The 22,661-nt window shown below is 36.0% G+C and overlaps 1 protein-coding gene across 2 annotated transcripts in view; it reads right to left on the reverse strand.

Moving 5' to 3' along the window:
• The window catches only part of dennd4c (DENN/MADD domain containing 4C), a 222,091-nt gene that overhangs the window by 2,908 nt on the left and 196,522 nt on the right, over nucleotides 1–22,661 (reverse strand). For both annotated transcript variants that reach the window (XM_039758252.1, XM_039758251.1), the window contains 4 exons: nucleotides 11,278–11,529; nucleotides 10,870–10,987; nucleotides 1,418–1,571; nucleotides 138–202 (listed from right to left, as the gene is read on the reverse strand). In XM_039758252.1, the coding sequence (XP_039614186.1) occupies nucleotides 138–202; nucleotides 1,418–1,571; nucleotides 10,870–10,987; nucleotides 11,278–11,529 (589 nt within the window). The remainder of the gene's footprint in view (nucleotides 1–137; nucleotides 203–1,417; nucleotides 1,572–10,869; nucleotides 10,988–11,277; nucleotides 11,530–22,661) is intronic.

A 22,661-nucleotide genomic window follows, 5' to 3' on the forward strand; every position in this document is an offset into this window, starting at 1 on the left:
TAAATGCTGGGAAATATTGGCTTACTATGGACTTTTGATCTTCAAGTAGCAAGCGAAATAAACATTTTGCTTCATAGGAAAAAAAATGCAAACACTTAGCCATCGATCTACTTCTTAAATAAAAATTGATTTCTTACCAATATCAATATTTTCTTTGCCAAGAGACACCAGAGATAAGAAAAGGATCTCTCGATACACACTCCTGCAAAATAAAACCAAAACAAGGACGGGTAACATCTGAGAATCTCTTTTTTTTATACTGGTTACAAAGCTACTTATTTATGTAGATTTTGGACATCTGAAATTTAAAACCTTGGGAGAAGTTCTGATATTAAAGTTAGGATCTCTCACAGACCGTATTCACTATTTCTGCTCTAGGTCTTGAACCTCTCAAAAGTAATTAGTGAACCTGCAGTGGTACAACTTATAAGGTTTATTTAATTTCTGTGTCTTGTCTTAAGGTTTGTGTTTATTATTAAACATGGCCATAAAAGCTGAGTCTATGTCTTTAAACAGGGAATTGGGAAGTGGAGTGGGTACTGTAGTTCATTATTTGTTATAGTATATAAATTGACTTGATTAGTTTATTAATAAAGATGAGTTCCAACTGGTAAAACAATGCTCCAGTGCCAAAGATCTAGTCCTGCCACAATTAAAGAGGACCTGATTAAATATAGCTTTGGTTTTTGGATTTGTTTATTTTGAGGTACTGTAAATGCTGCATATATTTTGGATGTTGTTAAAAAATATTTACAATTCAAGACTTTTTCTTTTGTGATCAAATTATTTGAATGGGTTGTTGAGGACATTTCACTAAAGTAATAAATAAGTTGATCATGGCCCTAAAAATCCCATCCTCCTCTTTTTAAAAGGTAGCAATTTAAAGTTATGAAACTCTTTTATGGCCATATCACTTATAAAATTTTGCTACTGAGGGTTGGCAGACTGGAAGCATGACTCAGAATTTCTGACAAAGAGTAAATGTTTTGCTGAAAAAGGTTTATGAATGGAAACAAATATATAGTGCGAGTGTTGTCCTAGATCCACCTAGCAGTAAGCTAGGTGTTGCCGAGACTAATACAGCACTGGTAACAAATCCTTTTATCGATATATTGTTTGTAAACACAGACTACTTTAAAAAATAGTAAAGAGTGAATTTGCAGAATGGAATGAAACATTCAGTATGCAATAAATATGCAGGAAAGCTGAAAGTAACTTTAGGACATTCAAATATATACTACACCTCATTTTGAAGATACTGTAAACATTTTATATAAAATACTAAGCTGAATGTCATGCTTTACTCAAAATGCTTTCTTACGTCATTCCTAAACAAAGCACTTCCCCTTGTGAAAAAGAAGAAAAAGAAATGAACACCGAAATTTGACAAAATATTATTGCTAGTCAACTGTCTCACCTCTGTCTCTTGATATCTGGGTGCCTCTTGATCTCTCTGATCAATAGATTGATTGGAGTATACACATCATTCGTCTGGATACTTCTCACAATTGTGTTGAGGAGAGTTCTTGTTTCCTGATGGTCAACTGGGGATAATGTACTTCTCTTCTCTCCTGTTACAAAGCAGTACAACAAAAACATCAGTTTAGTTTAAATATGATGATTTTTGTACCTGATAATTAATTATACTACAATATATGTAATAAGCTAAAAGAAAATGTAAACAAATTTAATGAAGTTGTTGGGTGGTGTGGAGCCTTAGGACTACTTAAGAGTTAAGTTGAACACAGAACATCTACCATATTACAGACAACTAAAGTTCTCTAATAGCTGTTATAAGTCAGGCTGCCTCATATCTGATGCTGGACTCAAAGTTCCATCTTGAAAAAATTTTTGAAAAGATTATAATTGCTGCAATAAAATCATCCATATATGTTGCCAGAACTCACTCACTAAAACAATGCTTTATAAATATGTCTTTCTTGAATTTTAACACAATCTATATCAATAATAAGAGTAATATGAATAGACTCTCCATATCAGCACTACAGCCAAGGCTCAATCAAGAACAAGACAAATTCTGTCTCTTATGGGATAAAGACAACAATGTTTAGTCAGCAATAGACTTGAAAAGCCATGGATTCAAAAATGTGCTAGGACTGGAGGAATATGAACCTAACTGGAAACAACTTTCTTATTTTGGACTCTGTTAGGTAGGCAACATAAATCATAGTCTGCCAGTGTTATAATTTTTTTTGCTGTACAAAATTTGCAAAATCTATATCTAGCCAGCACACACTTCATTTTTTTTCTTTTAAGATGTCCATTAGTCACAGTTAAAATCCATGTCAGAACTTAGCATACATACACTGATAGAACAACAAGTTTGGTTAAGCAACAATTTACAATTACTTGGAGAATAAATTAAGTAAAAATACATGCAACATTTTTGATTCAGAAGTGTGAATTCATCAAGCTGTGTTAATGTGCAAACAAACCAAAAACCATAACTTATTTGTACAAACACACTCTTCACACTTAAGTTTTGCAGAATAAAATCCTTGTCTTCATTATCTATTGTGTAGATTAAGTACATTTTACATGATACACTGCTAAATGCATTAATCTGAGAATATATCTTAATAGTCCCAGATCAGTCACCAGGTTTATAGAACATTAGAACACTCAAGACGAGAACAGGCCATTCAGTCCAACAAAGCTCGCCAGTCCTATCCACTTATTTCTTTCAATAAAACAGTCGAGTTTTGAAATTCCCTACCGTCTTACTGTCTACCACACTACTTTGTAGCTTATTCCAAGTGTCTATGGTCCTTTGTGTAAAAAAGAAAAACTTCCAAATGTTTGTGCGAAATTTACCCTTAACAAGTTTCCAACTGTGTCCCCCGGTTCTTGATTAACTCATTTTAAAATAATCGTCTCTATCCACTGTACTAATTCCCTTCATAATTTTAAACACTTCAATAATGTCACCTCTTAATCTTCTTTTGTTTGAACTGTAAAGGCTCAGCTCTTTTAATCTTTCCTCATAATTCAACCCCTGTAGCCCTGGAATCAGCCTAGTCACTCTTCTCTGGACCTTTTCTAGCACTGCTATGTCCTTTTGTAGCCTGGAGACCAAAAACTGCACACAATACTCAAGATGAGGCCTCACCAGTGTGTTATAAAGGTTGAACATAACCTCCTGTAACTTGTACTCCACACATCGTGCTATATAACCTGACATTCTGTTAGCCTTCTTAATGGCTTCTGAACACTGTCGGGAAGTCGATAGCTTAGAGTCCACCATGACTCCCAAGTCCTTCTCATAAGGTGTACTCTCGATTTGGAGGATTTTCCGACCGGCCATTGTGTATTCAAGCCTAACATTTTTACTTCCAATGTGTAACACATTACATTTACTGACATTACATTTCATCTGCCACAAATCTGCCCAAGCCTGTATGCAATCCAAGTCCTTCTGTAATGATATAATGGATTCCAAATTATCTGCTAATCCACCTATTTTGGTATCATCTGCAAACTTAACCAGCTTGTTACTTATATTCGTACCTAAACCACTATATACATACAGTATATATATATATATATATATATATATATATATATATATATATATATATATATATATATATATATATATATATATATATATATATATATATATATATATATATATATATATAGTATATATATATATATATATATATATACATATATATATATATATATATATATATATATATATATATATATATATATATATATATATATATATATATATATATATATATATATATATATATATATATATATATATATATATATATATATATACTAATAAAAGGCAAAGCCCTCACTCACTCACTGACTCATCACTAATTCTCCAACTTCCCGTGTGGGTGGAAGGCTGAAATTTGGCAGGTTGATTCCTTACAGCTTCCTTACAAAAGTTGGACAGGTTTTATATCGAAATTCTACGCGTAATGGTCATAACTGGAAGCAGTTTTTCCATTTACTGTAATGGAGATGAGCTTCAACGCCGTGGGGCGGAGTTTCGTGTGACATCATCACGCCTCCCACGTAATCACGCAGTACATAGAAAACCAGGAAGACCTCAAAAAGCGCCAAGAAAACATGCATTATATAATTGAGAAGGCAGCTAAACAATAAGAAGCGAAGTTCTGCTACTGAAACAAAGCACGATGTAAACCTACACTTTAAATTAAGTTCATAGACAGGCTGCGCTGGCGCTTGTAATTTAGTGCCTGCCCATATAAGGCCATCCGTCAGCGGCAATCCAATAGCAAACTGCCACGGGTAAATATTCACGGGTGAAGGACTGTGCTTATGGAGAGGAAGATGAGATGGTCAGGGTGGTGTTTGACACAAACTCAGCGAAACTGCCAGAGAAAGTTTTAAGTGCCAGGACTAAGGTAACATTAAATAAAGCTATGGACATAGCACGAGATGGCACCAGCACAGCTGGGAACCTTCGATGCAAGTACACCGAGTGGCTCACGGAACTGATGCAGTGCACAGATAAAAGCAACAGTTCCAAAGAGCGCTGAACAAAACCGAATTACACAATTGAAAAGGCAGCAAAAATATGAAGCGCCTGATAAGCATATTCATAAATGCAGCTACTGTGGAAACAAAGCACACGGTGGAAAAGTCAATGTCCCGCTAAAGGAAGACAGCGAAAAAAAAAACCCGTGCATGCAGTTTGTCACATCACAGATAAAAAGGAAGACGAGCTGTTTATTGATGCAGTAAGGAACTAATCGATGAATGAAACCTCTTATCTTTACAACGATTGACAAACACGGAATGTAACTTGAACACATCTACAAATACGAGCCTGATTGAAAGAAATAATGATAATCAAATCCTTGATGACAGCAACATTCAATAACACTCACAAAACAATTACTGTATATTGACAATCATGTTACGCTATTTTTAAAATGTTCCCTTTTCTTTTCATAACTTCTACTTCTCCACTGCGATACACGGGTATATATATAAATGTATATCTATAGCCCGATCTACAATACATACTTTAGCATAGACAAGCGGTGGCGCAATTGTAGAGTCTTCGCCTTTAACGCCGACATTCGAGGTTCGATTCCCGAGAGGGGATGTACTGACTATGTACGCGCGCTACCCGATTCATTTTACCTTCCCATCTCCTTGGTTTGGGACGTATGAAAAATATTAGGTTAACGAGAATCATGTTACGCTATTTTTAAAATTTTCCCTTTCTTAGCACAAGCACAGTTGAGAAGCTTCGATGCATGTACTCCATAACGCTAAAAATAACGATTTAATCACACTTTCAATTCCAAGCAAACGGAACTTTTGTCAATGCATGATTTCCTGGTACATCCATTACACTGATGCACACATCACAGCTACAAAAATGTTAGAGTCGGAATAAAGCGCTCCTACGACTGATCATTTCGACTACCCGAGCTAAGCCTTGATAAAAGCATGGTTTTGTGCACACTGAAAAGCAAGCAAAATTAGATGCATTACAGAAAGCGGACTTTGTGGCTCTTACTGGGGATCATTGGACTTCCGTGACCGTTAGTAATTCTAAATACATCTAATTACAAAATGTTCAATGATCACACTGTTTTAGCCTAATGTACAAAATAATTTTGGCTAATGTTACTCAGAGTTTAAAGAGTAAGCTGGTCAAATTACCTTTTATGTTTCTGACTTATTTTTTTAAGAAGAAAACTGCACTTTATGGTGAAATTTTGGTTATTATTATTTAAAGACAATACTATTCTGAAAATGTACTTAAAGTACTTAAACTACCACTTTATTTTTAAGTCTGCCCAATTTTAACCAGGGATGATATTTTTGTTTCTGTTTTGAATTCAAATGCAGTTTAAAAGTTTTTTTTCAGAAATTAAAACAGCTTCAGTTTACAATATTCATGTCCATGTCTATTATTTGATTCTGTCGCCCACTAAAACCGCTTTTAAAAAAAAAAAAAAACATTTGCGATTTGGGGCAAATTTACGTGTGCGATTACATACATTAATCAAGATTAATTCTTACACAGCCTCTAATTAATTGGATTAATTTTTTTAATCGAGTCCCACCCCTAATATATATATGTAGATTTGTATATATATGTGTATATACAGTATATATGTAGATATGTATATGTTGTATATACAGTATGTATATATGTGTGTATATATATGTATATATATATATACTGTATATATATGTGTGTATATATATATGTTATATATGTATATATATGTTTATATATATATGTGTATATGTGTGTATATATATATATATATATATATATATATATATATATATATATATATATATGCCAGCAACACTCATGACAATTACAAAACAATTACATTGTCACTCATGTTACGTTATTATTAAAATGTTTCCTTTTCTTTTTACTTCTCCGCTGCCAATCGCAGCTATTTTATATATATATATATATATATATATAGATAGATATGACAACAACACTCATATCAATGACAAAACAATTACATTAACAATCATCTTAAGTTATTTTTAAAATGTTTGCTTTTCTTTTTCATAACTTCTTTAACACACTACTTTTCGCCAATGGCTGGTATTCTGCTAGTATATATATATATAAATAATTAAAAATAGCAGCGGCCCTAGCACTGACCCCTGTGGAACACCACTCTTAAAATCAGCCAGTTCTCATGAGGTTCCTCTCACCATCACCCTCTGCTTCCTGTGTCTGAGCCAATTCTGCACCCATCTAAAAACACCCTGAACTCCCACTTTTTAATTTGATGCCCAACCTCTTATGTGGCACCTTAATAAAAGCTTTCTGAAAGTCCAGATAAATAATCTCATCTGCTCCATTTTGATCGTATCCTTTTGTTGCCTCCTCATAGAATTCCAGTATGTTAATAAAACTTAACCTCCCTCTTCTGAACCCATGCTGACTGTTCAGAATAACTCCTGTCCTTGCCATGCGTTGCTCAATCTTATCCTTAATAATTTCTTCCATTAATTTTCCTATGATGCATGTTTAGCATTCTGGCCTATAGTTGCTTGGATCTGCCCTGTCACCCTTTTTATATAATTGGATATTTGCCATTTTCCAGTCCTTCGGAATCTCTCAGGTACGCAGTGACTTCATAAAACTTCCTGTACTCATTACTCTCCTTTAGAACTCGAGGATAAATATGATCTGGTCCTGGTGATTTGTTTGATTTCAGCTTATTTAATCTGAGCAGCACTTCTCCCTCTACAATTTCCAAATCCCTCAGTACCTCCTTAGTAGTCCCTGTTACTGCTCTGAGGTTATCCACTTGCTCACTTGTAAACACCTCAAAAAATGTAAGTTTAGGGCATCTGCTATTTCACTATCTGTATCTTTTAATTCCCCTTTACTATTTCTGGTGCACTTGACCTCCTCCTTGGCTGTTCTTTTACTACTAAAACACTGAAAGAATCTCTTGGGGTCTTCTTTCGCCTTATCTGCTATATTCCTCTCCAACCGTCTTTTAGCTTCCCTGATATCCTTCTTAATGGTTGCCCTCATGTTCTCATACGCTCTACAATTCACTTTGCAGTCATTAGTCTTATATGCCTTATAAAGCAGTTTTTTCCTTTGCAACTTCTTTTTTAAATCTTTATTAATCCACCGTGGAGTTTTTTTTTAGTTTCCTATTAATTACAAATTTAGGTATGTATCTGTTTTGCATTACATGTAAAACATTTTTAAACCTGTTCCACTGCTCCTCGACTGTCTCCACACTTGAAAGCTTATCCTAGTCTATCCTACTTGGACATTGTCACATCTGCTCAAAATTAGCCCTACCAAAGTTCAACTTAACAATTTTTGTCTTTTTTTTCCAATTTTACTGCTTTGACGAAGATTATACTACATATTATACTTTACATATTTAGCTACAAATTAATTTTGTCAACCTACACATTCAAAAATTGCATACAGATTCATTCAGAAATGTATACTTGTAGTTAGCACATAAAAATAAATGTGAATGTGACAGATGTCATACAATTGCGATTTATAGAATATTGCATTAACTATTGAAAATGTGTATTAATAATGCAAGAAAAACTTATCTCATTTGCATGTTTTAAATTTGAACTTATTATTAAAAGAATTACTGCCCTTTTGACTTACACTACATACAAGTTGAAGTTTATCATGGCATTCCAAAGTGTAGTTTTATTCAGGAGCAAAAACTAATCATCCCATATTTTTCATATGGAAAAAAATTAATTAACAAATAGTGCATTACATTAAGAAAACAAGCCTCTTTGGCCCATTACTGAAAGTTCAGCTTAAGAACCAATTTCTGTCAGAAACGAGAAAAACTGGAGGTTCTCAGAAGTCAAGGAATTAAAACTGGCATGTGAAAACAAAACAAAACCCTCAAAAACAGCTCTACTATTGTGTTCTACACTTAACAGTTTATTTTGAACTAGGGGTGCTATGATCCATTAGCTGCCGATCAGATTCAGACAATTTTCACTAAAAAAAGATACGATTGGTGATTGGTAAGAAAGCAGATTACCAAAACTAATATTTTCAGCTCCTGCTTTTCTAAGCTTTAGAATAATTTGTTGCAGTGCTCCTTTATGCAAGAAAATATGGTAGTTGAGTCAGCCTTCATCCTTTTTTTTTTTAATACAAGAGGTGATTCGTATATTAGCCTTTACATTAAAGAAAGTGGAGTAATAAACTGAAAAAAGTATCCTGGGAGAAGTTGTCCTGTGCATATAGACAAATGGCAAGAAAAGCTACTTTAAGAAATTCAGACTTTTAATTTGTCCTTTAAATTAAAACATGACACCACTTGAGTTTGGATGGCAAGCTTTTTTAAAATGCAGAAGCTTATGCTTTTAATTGGAAAAAGAAAAAGACGAATTTGAAACTGCTTCTTAGTAAACAATAGCTATTTTTTTTTTTTTTTTTTAACTGTTTTCAATTAAGCCTTTTCTCAGATAGGTACATTGCAGAAAAAAAATGAAACCATACGACAGCTTTTAATTATGAGAAGCATTTTCTTTTATGTATTATGAATAAATGTTGTTGTACAAAGTATATTAGTTAAAGTATATATTTTAAGGAAACTATTTATTTTAGTATTTTATGGTCACTGAACAATAAGCCTACAGAATTTCACTTTGTTAATTAAAAAAAAATCAACAGTTAAGTATGGTGTATAATTTAATAATAAAACTACACTTTAAATATAGGAAAAAGGCTTCTATGTTTCTGGTTATGCAGGAGCTTAGTGTAAAAACTTTTTAAAAGGTTAAATCAGTACTGGCCAATCAAGTAACATGAAAATTGGTGATCAACATTGTCCTTAAAAATCCTGATTGGAGAATCCCTACTTTGAACCAAGATGTTTTTTTAACTCAAATAGTGTGCTCTAAAATACTGAAAAATTAGGTAAAATTAGAATTAGAAATATTATGCAAAGAAATGTATATGCTAATTATGTGTTTTAGGGTATTAAACACAAAGAGAAAAAATATTAAAAGAGGAGAATTACCCCATCACCACAAAATGAAATGTCCTTTTAAAGGCAAATAACACAAGTTGGAGTTTCAAATTTTGGTATCCAAGTGGAAGCCTCTGACCACTTTTGTTAGAAACTACTAAATATAAAGTAAAACTTGAATAAAGCTGATCTTACATTAAGTGATTTCAGTTACAGGGTATATGTCAGAATTGCTAACAGTGGTTCCTAAACTTGTCACCAGGCCTTATCAATTTACATAACTGAAAACAGCTTGGCATGTCACATTTAACAATTGCAAGGGGTGGCACAGTGGTAGTAAGGAGACCTGGGTTCGCTTCCTGGGTCCTCCCTGCACGGAGTTTGCATGTTGCATGTGTCTGCGTGGGTTTCCTACAGGTGCTCCGGTTTCCTCCCCCAGTCAGCCATGCAAGTTAGGTGCATTGGTGATCCTAAATTGTCCCTGGTGTGTATGTGTGTGTGTGTGTGCCCTATGGTGGGCTAGCGCCCTGCCCAGGGTTTGTTCCTGCCTTGTGCCCTGTGCTGGCTGGGATTGGGATTGGCTCCAGCAGAACTCCGTGACCCTGTGTTAGAATATAGTGGGTTGGAAAATGACTGACTCACACAAACTCAGCTACAATAATATAAAAGTAGTAAGTTATGTGCAGATTATAAATTGCTCTAAAAAATTAACAGGGGGTTTTACATAGGGGCATTTATTAAAACTAATGCTAGTCAGATGTAATAAAGCTTTTTGAACACTGAAATATGTTCATCAAAGTCTTTAGAATCAGAATACAGCTAAACCACTCAGAAAGGATGAAAACCTTTTATCACTTATCTTTTTCAAGACAAGGTCTATTTGCTAAACACGTAAAAATGTGGGTCATTTTAAATTGCGAATATATTTGAGCTACCCTACTTTATTTCACATAAAGGAAAGTGAAATACAAATGAGAAGTGAGACCTTTCCAGTAGTTTTTGGAGCATTTATTGAAAATACACACTAGCTACATAAATAGAAGATCCACTTTACACACACACCCACCCTTCAACTAATCCCCCTAAACCCACCCTTCAACTAATCCCCCTAAAAACGATGGACATCCATACATTTATTGCCTAAGACCAAGGATCAATTATTCTATCCTTGGCATGTGAATGGAGCCGCTTGCAAATGGGACAGCTTGCTATGGTGCAAACCTTGCCATAACCAATTAATTAGACAAGGTACATTGATTTGTCTGCTTCATCTACTTTTGAAAAGGTCATATTACTTAACTCGGGTAACACTGGTTCCAAAGTTCCAATTGTGTTTTTGTCAAATCTGTATGATAAACAGTGAGATACTATCCTTACTTACTCAAGCGCCTCCAGCAAAGATACAAGGGCTCTTCAGACTCCTGATGCAAGTTGATATTGTCCCACAGTAACTGCACGTAAACTAGCTTGCTGTCCTGAGATAGATTAGTCTGAGGGAGCTGAGACAAAGACAAAGTATTTAGAGTCTAGCCAAGATCTAATTAAAACATATTACTACATACATATACAATATTTTTAATTTCCTCTTTGCCTTCAAATTGACACCTTCAAAACAATAGCTTAGAAAAACAATATTCAGCTCAGAGTATAAAAAGTTTAATAATTAAGAGTTAGTTGCAATAACAAAATACTCAAGATTGCAATGTCAACAAAGTCATATAAAAACTGCAAAAAATGTGCAGAATTGGCAGCTTAGAGGAAGTTCTGTCTTGTGCCTAAAAAAGCTCACCTGGATTCCATTGTTGCAGTGTTCGGAGGAAAGAATGAGGCCTGGTAGGTTACTGGGAAGATCCAACCTTCTAAAGTACCACACAAGGTTCCAGAAAATAATTGGGTGTTGATTGATGAATTTATGAGTGTAGATCACTTGGTCACCTTCATTCTCCAAAAAAGATTCTAACTCCTTACGTAACACCAGAGGACTTAGATAAGGAACTGACACTGGAAGAGGGTTTGGTCTCTTTTCAACAACAAGGGGATCCTGAGTGATATAAAATCAAACAGCTTTTTTTAGGCTCAATAATTCAATATTTATGATAACACAATTTGCGTTTTATACATTGGAATAATTTGGAGAAGATATAATAGCTACATTCTATTAGGAAACAGCAAAATTTCATTTTGAGGGCTTCCAAATTAGTTAAAGAAATGCTTAGCAAAATGTTAGCAAAGGTTAAGACAAATGAATTGATGAACAAAACAAATAAAACTAAAGAATTTTTGTACCAATCAACTGATCCTTAGTTAATAGAGACACAGTCTGCAATTTGAATGTTACTTAATAGCATAGACAGAAACAAGAATATCATTCAAATACTCTGATAATCCAAGTGTCCTGGTAAACAATGTAATCTCAATCCAATCAAATTAATCAACCCTTATGCTGCTTAAAGCAATATTCCACACAAAATTGTTTTTTTTTTTTTTTTAAATGTTACATACCCCATATTTATAGTGATGTCCAGGAAAAAAAATTAATCTAATGTTTTCATGTAGAATGGAGAGAAAAATAGTTTATGATAATAGAAGTGACCAATGCTGTACAACAGCAAATAATATGAAAAATGGCCATGGATTGGGGGTTGGGAATGGATGCGAGAGTCAGTAGGCATTGCAGCCTAGGAACCAGCATACCCAAAGTACTCAATAACATTTCAGTAATTATTTACAGCTCTGATTATGATCTTTCTGATCATAAAATAAGTCACCACAATAGCAATTGAGAAGAAGAATTATGGTATTTGTGGGTTCCTCTAGAGTGCCTCTTTCTCTTGCACAATCTGGCTTTAAAACTACTCAGCACATCGTCATCTTACTACAGGCTTACGTTTTGAGTTTTAGCTCTAGACAGTCCTCAAGAAACTGTAACACACAGACACACACCCATCATCAACATATCAATGATTTTGGAATTGGGGAACCCTAAAACATCGACATCCATAGAAAACAAAGAGATCGAAATTTGAATCTATAGAATTTGCTCCTCCCGCATTGATGATAGTCTATGGTGGGAGATTGCACAAGGCAAAACAAATCTAATGTTAGTTGTGTCATAAAACTATATGCCACTGATCCAGTTATATACTCAAAATGTGAAACGTCTGGAATTATCAGTGGACATCATAAACAAAAGTTAAGAGTCCTGTCTTTAATTAAAAAGTTTAATTCATATAAAGCTTTAGATATTGAGTTTATGATGTGTGCAGATTTTCTGGAAGAGTATATCTAACAATATTTTACCAAAAAAGCATACATTTTGCATGTTTTGAGCATAAAATTGGATAACCGACATGTGGATTATACAACACGGGTAACGCAAGACTCCCTCCCTCCCCATGAATGCTTTTTACATCGAGTGAAATCGCCTTAGTCAATGGGTGGGCCTCTCTGGCAGTGTCCTAATTAGTTTGAATCCTACCTGGCAGGGAGAAAATTCTTTGGTAGTTGTGGTAATTTCAACTCAAAGACACATGATATTCTACACGGTGTTCCACAAGGCTCTATCCTGGGTCCATTGCTCTTCTCAATCTATATGCTCCCGTTAGGTCAGATTATCTCAGGGCACAACGTGAGCTACCACAGCTATGCTGATGACACACAGCTGTACTTATCAATAGCACCTGATGACACCAACTCTCTCGATTCACTAACACAATGTCTAACTTGTATTTCTGAATGGATGAATAGTAATTTTCTAAAGCTAAATAAAGAGAAAACTGTAATTTCAGTGATTGGCAATAATGGATACAACAAGGTTATCAGAAATAAACTTGATGCATTAGGATTAAAAGCCAATACGGAAGTAAAAAACTTAGGAGTAACCGTTGACTGTAACCTGAATTTTAAATCGCATATTCATCAGACCACTAGGACAGTATTTTTTCACTTAATAAACATAGCAAAAATTAAACCTCTTATATCATTGAAAGATGCTGAGAAATTAATTCACGCGTTTGTTTTCAGTCGACTAGATTACTGTAACGCACTCCTCTCAGGACCACCCAAAAAAGACAAATCGTTTACAACAAGTTTAGAATGCAGCTGATAGAATCCTAACTAGGAAAAGAAAATCCGAACACATTTCTCCAGTTTTGATGTCACTACACTGGTTACCTGTGTCTTTCAGAATTGACTTTAAAATACTGCTTATGGTTTATAAAGCCTTAAATAATCTCGCTCCATCTTATATATCGGAATGTCTGACACCCTATATTCCAAATCGTAACCTTAGATCCTCAAATGAGTGTCTCCTTAGAATTCCAAAAGCAACACTTAAAAGAAGTGGTGAGGCGGCTTTCTGCTGTTATGCACCTAAAATCTGGAAAAGCCTGCCAATAGGAATTTGCCAGGCAAATACAGTAGAGCACTTTAAAACACTGCTGAAAACACATTACTTTAACATGGCCTTCTCATAACTTCACTTTAATTTAATCCTTATACTCTGTATGTTCAATTCATAATAATAACTATTCATGATGGCTCTAAAATCCGTACTAACCCCTACTCTCTTCCGTTTCTTTTTCCGGATTCTTTGTGGTGGCGGCCTGCGCCACCACCATCTACTCAAAGCATCGTGATGCTCCAACACTGGTGGACTAAAAGCCAGAAGTCTGCATGACCATCATCATCAAGTCCTTCCGTGAGAACCCTAAATACAAAGACGACTGTTTGATTTATGTTAAGTGGAATGCCCAGAGGGGACTGGGCGGTCTCATGGTCTGGAATCCCTGCAGATTTTATTTTTTTCTCCAGCCGTCTGGAGTTTTTTTTGTTTTTTCTGTCCTCCCTGGCCATCGGACCTTACTCTTATTCTATGTTAATTAATGTTGACTTATTTTATTTTCTGTGTCTTTTATTTTTCTATTCTTTATTATGTAAAGCACTTTGAGCTACATTTTTTGTATGAAAATGTGCTATATAAATAAATGTTGTTGTTGAGTGCCGTTTTACAGCACTGGTCACACTATTGGCTTCAATTACACTACCAGTTAAAAGTTTAGTTTTTCTTCAAATCTAATTAGTTGAAATGCAATGAATGATGCAAAATGGTGAAAAGGTAAGCAGTAAACTGCCAGAGGTTTACAGTTAGATTAGCAGAAACTGAAAAAAAAGAAATTTCAGAATATTAGAAATGGGCATTCTTCAGGGAACAATTTATAGGTTACAACCTACAGATGCTCTACAGTAATTGAAGTAAATTAATGTTTTAAATTGAAGCAAACAATTTGCACAGGTGTTCCAACTTCTGCTGATTTAAAAACCCTCTGCGTGTCTCAAAGCAGAGCTGGAACTGAATGTGTTCCTACACCCTCTGAAGTACAACTTGTAAATATTACACTGTAGAAAGTTGTAAATTCTAGCAATAATAAGAAAACAGCAATTAACACATGAAATGAATTATTACCCTTAGAAGTTTAGGCTTTTCATTTAGAGAAACTGCAAAAAAAAAAAAAAAAAATGAAACTGCCAGCGACTACAGTGGTGTTATAAACAATCAAAAGGCAATTGGAAACTGGAAGAATCTGATAGATAGAGAGATCTAGCAGAACCAAAGTCACAACCCAATCAGAAGACAAGTTTCTGAGGGTCATCAGCTAGGGTGATTGGTTCCTCATAGCACAACAGCTTCAAGCACAGCCTAACAGTAGTCTAAAAAAAGCTAGCCTCAGTTTCTACTGTGAACAGGATACTTTGTGTGACAGGTCTGACAGGGCGAATGGCAGCAAGAAAGCCATTCCTTAAATAACAAAATAAGACCTTGAAATACCAGCTGTGGACTACTGCAGACTCGAAGAAAGTCTTATGGACCAATGAATCAAAATTTGAAATCTTCGGTTCATCACACAGGGTGTATGTATGCCGTCAAGTTGGTGAAAGGATAGTTCCTCAGTGTGTGATACCAACTGTCGAACATTGAGGAGGAAATGTCATAGTCTGGGTTACTTTGTGCTGGATGTAGAGTTTCTTAGATTGACTTGCATTCAAAAGGATAACCACAGTATGGCTGTTATATCAGCAAAAGGTGGCTACTTTGATGAATCACAATTTGGAATAAAATTTTGTACATTAAATGATTTTTTTAACATATTTTTTTACTTGCCATTGTTTATTTGTTCTATGCCTTGATTTCATAAAACATTAAGACATTAAACTGTGTGCATTTCCATAAAAATGGAAAAAGCGGAGGTGTTGTAAAACTTTTGACTGGTAGTGTGCATGAAAATATCAGAGTACCGTATTATTCCTGTACCACGTGCCCTTGTGTACCACACGCATTGTGATTGTATAGGAAGTGAGTGAGGTTGGAGTAAGACACCGACGTGAATAGCTGTAATGGAGAATAATTATATCTTATTTAATTCTTTCTGCACGATACAGTATATTGTACTAACTGTAAGCAGTACCCCTACTGCAGAACGTTCAGTGTTTGTCACACCATGCTGCGAAAGCTGGTAATGACAAATAGCCCTGTGAAATGAGAAAAGAAAGAACCATATAGAACAATCGGTAAAGGACTGTAAACGTAAGTGGAAAATTATTGTGCTCACCAGAATATTCCAGTTTAATCATCATCTTCCGATTCACTGCTGGATTCACCACCACTACTGACATCCCACACAGTGTCATCTTCGCGTCCCCATAAGGTGTCGTCTTCACTTCCATCGATGCTGTTGTATATGCTGCACTTTTTGAAGCTTTTCACAACCAAATCCTCTGGAATAAGCTTCCAAGAAGCAATGATCCAGGCACACACATGCGACAATGTTGGGGCTTTCATTTTGCCAGCTGCCATTTTTTCGTGTACCGCTGTTGCAGCCCATGAAGCGCGTAACCCATCCACGGCGTGCTTTGAACTGAGAGTTTGGTATTCCACGTTCTTTCACTATATCACGAGCTTTTACCTGAATCATTTCCGTGGATACTGCATATCCAAGCTAACGCCTGCCTTGAATGTAATCAGCGAGTGCAACTTCAACTTGCGGGAACTGGGCACGTTTTCCGTGAAATCCCTGTCCGTTTATGTTGCATGACAAAAGTTTTTCTTTCTTCAGTGCCAATCTCAAACACATGACTCTGGAACAAGTTGCGACCTGTTGCCCGATTTCCTATCTTCTCTGCTTCCAAAATCACTTTTAGTTTCTCTCCCGCCGTGAAGGAGCGTAAACGCTTGCTACTATCCATGCTGAATGACGACGCCAAAGAGATTCAAAAACAAACCTACCCCTACCGTATTCCTCGTGTATGACGCGCACCTGATTTTCTAATGCTCATTTTGGGGAAAAAATGTGCACGTGGTACATGAGTAAATGCGGTAATTTTTTCACAGCCTTTACTACAAACTACAACAGGTAAGTAACATACAAAAAATATAACTGATTTTTGGATGTAGTATTTCTTTAAGCAAGTTTACTATAAAAACATCTCTACCTACATGAAATGCTAGAAGGGTTCTTTCAAAGTCCACTTATAAAACATGCAATAAATAGTATTTTATGCAGTACTTTCCATACAGCACATAATCCTTAACATGTTAAAAAAAACATTTGAATATATGTCCAACTAAAAGAGTTTATTTATGTAATGTCTTGCTACTACAGTACATGGGAACAGACATACTGAATGAGGAAACAATGTAAAAAAAAAATAAAATAAAAAAAAGGCTCAGAACAATCCACGGAAAAGAACCAAATTAGAAAATAGAGTTCCAGGAGTACTTAAAAATGCAATTAACAAAAGATTATTTATATATGTTTTAAATATGTCAATTAATGTAGCTTCAAAGGAAGAGATTGGGTGAGATTTCCTATACAGCAGGAACCACAAACTTGAGTTTGCTAAACCCTTGGAATAGCAAGAAGACTGCTAATAATTTGTTGTCCCCCCTGGCCATTGAACCTTACTCTTATTCGATGTTAATGTTGATTTATTTTTTATAATTATGTCTTTCATTTTTCTATTCTTTAATATGTAAAGCACTTTGAGCTACTGTTTGTATGAAAATGTGCTATATAAATAAATGTTGTTGTTGTTGTTGTATAATTTGTGAACCTCTGAATTTCCAGATTGGTATGAGGGCAGTAATAATGGCAGATAATGATAAAGATAGTGATGAATTAACAGTTTTATACGCCGGATAATTTTGAAAATAATATGCTATCTCCCAGAATGTCATGTAATCAAGTTGGCTGCCGGCTGATTTGGTGAATGACACAGCTGTATTTCCTGGAACGCACAGCAACTTAAACCACGATTTAAACTACTGTTTGCTGATACCCCTGATTTTTGTGTTTTTTTTTTTTTTTTAAACTTTGGACAGTTTTAACTAGTGCGTACTTAAGAAACCTCTATGTTACTTTTAATTTGTAATTTGCTGTTTTACCCAGCTTTGCCTGAAAGAGTGATAAAATGTATGTTACATGCATAAAATAAATAAAAAGCTGTTCTGACACTTTTGACCTCCTCAGTATGTCAGAAAGATATGCATGTTTTTAGCATTATTTACCATCTATTGATTCTGAGCTTATTAAGCTCTTGCACTCAATTTCACAGCAAATTTTCACAAGATTAAGAAAAAGGAACTTTGCAGCAAAGAACAATTTATACAACAGTAATCATCATCTGAATACAGTCATGTACTGATTTATGGCTCAATGTGGCTTCACATTAAATTGGTCGTTTGTTGGTTACAAATGTACAGGTCATTGCAATTGATGTTCTGTGGGTCTGGTCTGGGTCCCTGGTATGTATACTCTAACTGTAGGGAGTAGCACAAACTGATCTTCAAGTCTCAGCGTCTGCTTGCTGGGTCTGTGTAAGGCAGTGTTTTTTTAACCACTGGGTTGTGATCTGGGTTCCTGCCATTTGTTTGCAAGTGGGTCACCTAAGCGATCGGCAGAGCTGTGAGATATGTTTCCACATTTCTAAGTGAGCTCACGATTGTATCCCGTGCACAAAGGTGCTAGTGGTCATCAATAAATCCGAAATGGCACAGAACCACAACGTTTGAGAAACACTGGCATAACAACAGTGGTCTGGGCCAAATGCATAAGAATCAGCTATGTGGAGCAGTGTTGATGAAAACAAAGGTCCTCTAAGAGTCAGAAAACATTATTATTTTGCAGGGTCTCATAATGAAAGATTCATTTCTGTAGCTGGTTTTGGCAATTTCTAGAACATTACCCCCCTTTTGTTTTCGTACGGAATTCTGCTGTAAATACAAAATGCCTTAACTCTGTTGGCCATAAATCAGAGCATGACTGTCGATTAAAAATGATGAAAAACTATAGAGGGGGCAGAAGGCATCACAGTTGTAATGTACAACTCAACTGCTGTGTGATGCTCTAACAAAGAAATTCAGTTTTTTTTTTATTAATAGATAGTATGCCACCTGCCCAACTCATTCATGGATGCAGTAATGTTAAAATATTGAGTGAAACCCTCACTTGGATCATCAGATCATAACTGGCTCTACTTCATTTCTGTATATTAAGAGTTAAGGACAAAAACCTATAATTAAAAAAAAAAAAACCCAAAACCTATAACTAAAATATCTTGTATGAGGTGTTTGACGAATATCTGTGATGCTGTTTTGACTGCACTGTCTGCTCAGTCTTAAAAGAATAATGTGTGGATGTTATTTCTTTGAAACAATGAGCAGTTACTGTATATCTCATTCTACGGATGTCAGAATGTTGATCACATACTGTTGGTATTAACAACAAGCAGCTACTAAATATTTAATTCACTGCTAAAGAGAACAAGGTATTTCAGAACAACTAAAAAAAGAATAAGAAAAAGAGGAGAAAATGTTATGTGTGCAAAAATGAAGTACATGGACAGGACTGAGAATGAATTTTAAACTAACAACCTAAAATTATTATGAAATAGTGTGAAGATGAATGCTGGCATTTAGAGTCACAAAAGAAACCGAGTAGAATGGACAGTAGCTTCAACTGATTATGAACTGACTGAAAGATCCGATGAACTCTACCCTACCTAAGGTCTAAGACACAGATAAAAGAGCAACAGAGAAGACTCAGCACTAAAGGAGTCGGCCTTTCTTTCAACAAGATAATGCTAGAAAGATTTTCCAACAAAATAAAGTCAACAAAAGCTATGAAATGAACATTAATAGATACCTTGTTCAGATGTTTTACTAAATATTTAAAGCAATATCTAGGGACACAAACTGTGGCAAACTGTGAAAACAAGTCACTGCCATCACAGTTGTGAAAATGCATACCTTAAAAGACACCAAGTTTTTTGGCAAGCTGATTAACAGGGTGCAGATAAATAAAACTCAAGTCTTTTTGGATTTTTAGCATCAAAATTGGGTATGGTGGACACACCACAGCTATGCTTCTGCCTGTACTGTATAAGCAGTTGGGAGGTTCCAAAACCCATGCCAGAATGCTATTTATTGATTTTTTTTTCATTTTTCTTGAACAGCTGTTAACTTGTGTTAGGACCCTAACTTTCCTGACTGAATCTTGCCTTTTATTTTAAGTAAAAGAGCACAAACAGTATGTGTGGATGGCTGCATCGGTGATGAGCTCAGTTCACCCACAGGTGTTGCTGTATAGCTCATCTTCTGTTATTCTGTAAGCAAATGATGCAGTTCACAAAAGGCCAAAAACATCTTAAAATCAGCAAAGGCGTCTGTCACTGTTAGTCTTTTACAAGATGAGCATAACAGCCTTTGACCAATGGATGATTTTGTTAAGTGGTGTGACTGTCCCTTGTAATAGGTAAATGCCTCGGTTGTGGACTTTTGATGTTTCCTTTCCCTCTCCTCTCTGAACAATAATAATAACAATAATAACATTGTTGAAATTGTGAGAAATACCCCATTATATATGGGTGAGGTGCATTACATTACTGCTCCAGTGTAGATTTAGCATTAACATCTTACATTGGTAAAAATCTAATAAATTAGTGAGGGGAATGCTATCACTTAGGATATGGTTACCTTAAGTAGCCAAATTGCATCACTAAGGATATGAACTCTGAAAAGTCAATAGCATTCCACCTTGTACTTCTGACCAGTATTATGCAGCGCAACCACTTTTTATGACACATGTACACCTGGAAGACCCAAGAGGCTGAAACACTGCTGCAACTCTACTCTGACCGCTTCCATCTAAATACTGACTCCATGACAATTAAGGCTTTCTCCTGTTGACCCTTGCACATCCCTACTAACTACCTGGAGCTGAAGTCCTCTTGATAGACTCATCTTAGACTTGCTTATTGAAAAATAGTAAACACAGAGCTTAACAAGACTGATGACTTTACCTTTCCATTTTAACAGGCCACACAAAATGATAAAAAAACAAATGCAAATTAAGAAAGAACAAGATGTTCCTATCCTCATGCTGTTAACCACTTGAACATTGTCAGTATCACGGTATCAGCAATTGCTGTTACTCTGTTCATCTTTTTGATGAATTACTCATAGGATGGTGGTCTGTAGGATGACATTGGAGATCAAGAAGAGGAAGAGAGTGAGGGCAGAGCCAAGGATCAAATGTTGGAAGTTGAAAAAGGAAGACTGCAAGGTTGAGTTTAGGGAAGAGGTGAGACAGGCACTGGGTAGCAGTGAAGAGTTACCAGACAGCTGGGAAACTACAGCAGATGTAGTAAGGGTGACAGCAAGAAGGGTGCTTGGCGTGACATTTGGAAAGAGGAAGGAGGAAAATGAAACTTGGTGGTGGAATGGGGAAGTACAGGAGAGTATACAGAGGAAGATGATGGCAAAGAAGAAGTGGGATAGTCAGAGAGATGCAGAAAGTAGACAAGAGTACAAGGAGATAAGGCGCAGGGTGAAGAGAGAGGAGGCGAAGTCTAAAGGAAAAGGCGTATGATGAGTTGTATGAGAGACTGGACACTAAGAAGGGAGAAAAGGACCAGTGGGCTACACAGAGGGACCGAGCTGGGAAAGATGTGCAGCAGGTTAGGGTGATAAAGGATAAAGATGGAAACGTACTCACAAGCGAGAATAGTGTATTGAGCAGATGGAAAAAGTACTTTGAGAGGCTGATGAATGAGAGAACAGAGAAAGAGAAAGAGAACAAGAGAGAGAAGAGGTTGGATGATGTGGAGATAATGAATCAGGAAGTGCAACGGATTAGCAAGGAGGAAGTAAGGACAGCTATGAAGAGAATGAAAAATGGAAAGGAGTTGGTTCCTGATGACATACCTATGGAAGCATGGAGATGTCTAGGACAGATGGCAGTGGAGTTTTTAACCAGACTGTTTAATGGAATCTTGGAAAGTGAGAGGATGCCTGAGGAGTGGAGAAGCAGTGTACTGGTGCCGATATTTAAGAATAAGGGGGATGTGCAGGACTGCAGTAACTACAGGGGAATAAAATTGATGAGCAACAGCATGAAGTTATGGGAAAAAGTAGTGGAAGCAAGGTTAAGAAGTGAGGTGATGATTAGTGAGCAGCAGTATGGTTTCATGCCAAGAAAGAGCAACACAGATGCAATGTTTGCTCCGATGATGTTGATGGAGAAATCTAGAGAAGGCCAGAAGGAGTTGCATTGCGTCTTTGTGGACCTAGAGAAAGCATATGACCGGGTGCCTCAAGAGGAGCTGTGGAATTGTATGAAGAAGTTGGGAGTGGCAGAGAAGTACGTAAGAGTTGTACAGGATATGTACAGGGGAAGTGTGACAGTGGTGAGGTATGCGGTAGGAGAGACAGATGCATTCAAGTTGGAGATGGGTTTACATCAGGGATCGGCTCTGAGCCCTTTCTTATTTGCAATGGTGATGGACAGGTTGAGAAACAAGATTAGACAGGAGTCCCTATTGACTGTGATGTTTGCTGATGACATTGTGATCTGTAGTGAGAGCAGGGAGCAGGTTGAGGAGACCCAGGAGAGGTGGAGATATGCTCTAGAGAGGAGAGGAATGAAGGCCAGTAGGAACAAGACAGAATACATGTGTGTAAATGAGAGGGAGGTCAGTGGAATGGAGAGAATGCAGGGAGTAGAATTGGTGAAGGTGGATGAGTTTAAATACTTGGGATCAACAGTACAGAGTAATGGGGATTGTGGAAGAGAGGTGAAAAAGAGGGCTGGCAGTAATGGTGGAGAACAGTGTCAAGAG

This window comes from Polypterus senegalus, chromosome 7 (genome assembly GCF_016835505.1).
Source record: "Polypterus senegalus isolate Bchr_013 chromosome 7, ASM1683550v1, whole genome shotgun sequence".
NCBI lineage: Eukaryota > Metazoa > Chordata > Cladistia > Polypteriformes > Polypteridae > Polypterus > Polypterus senegalus.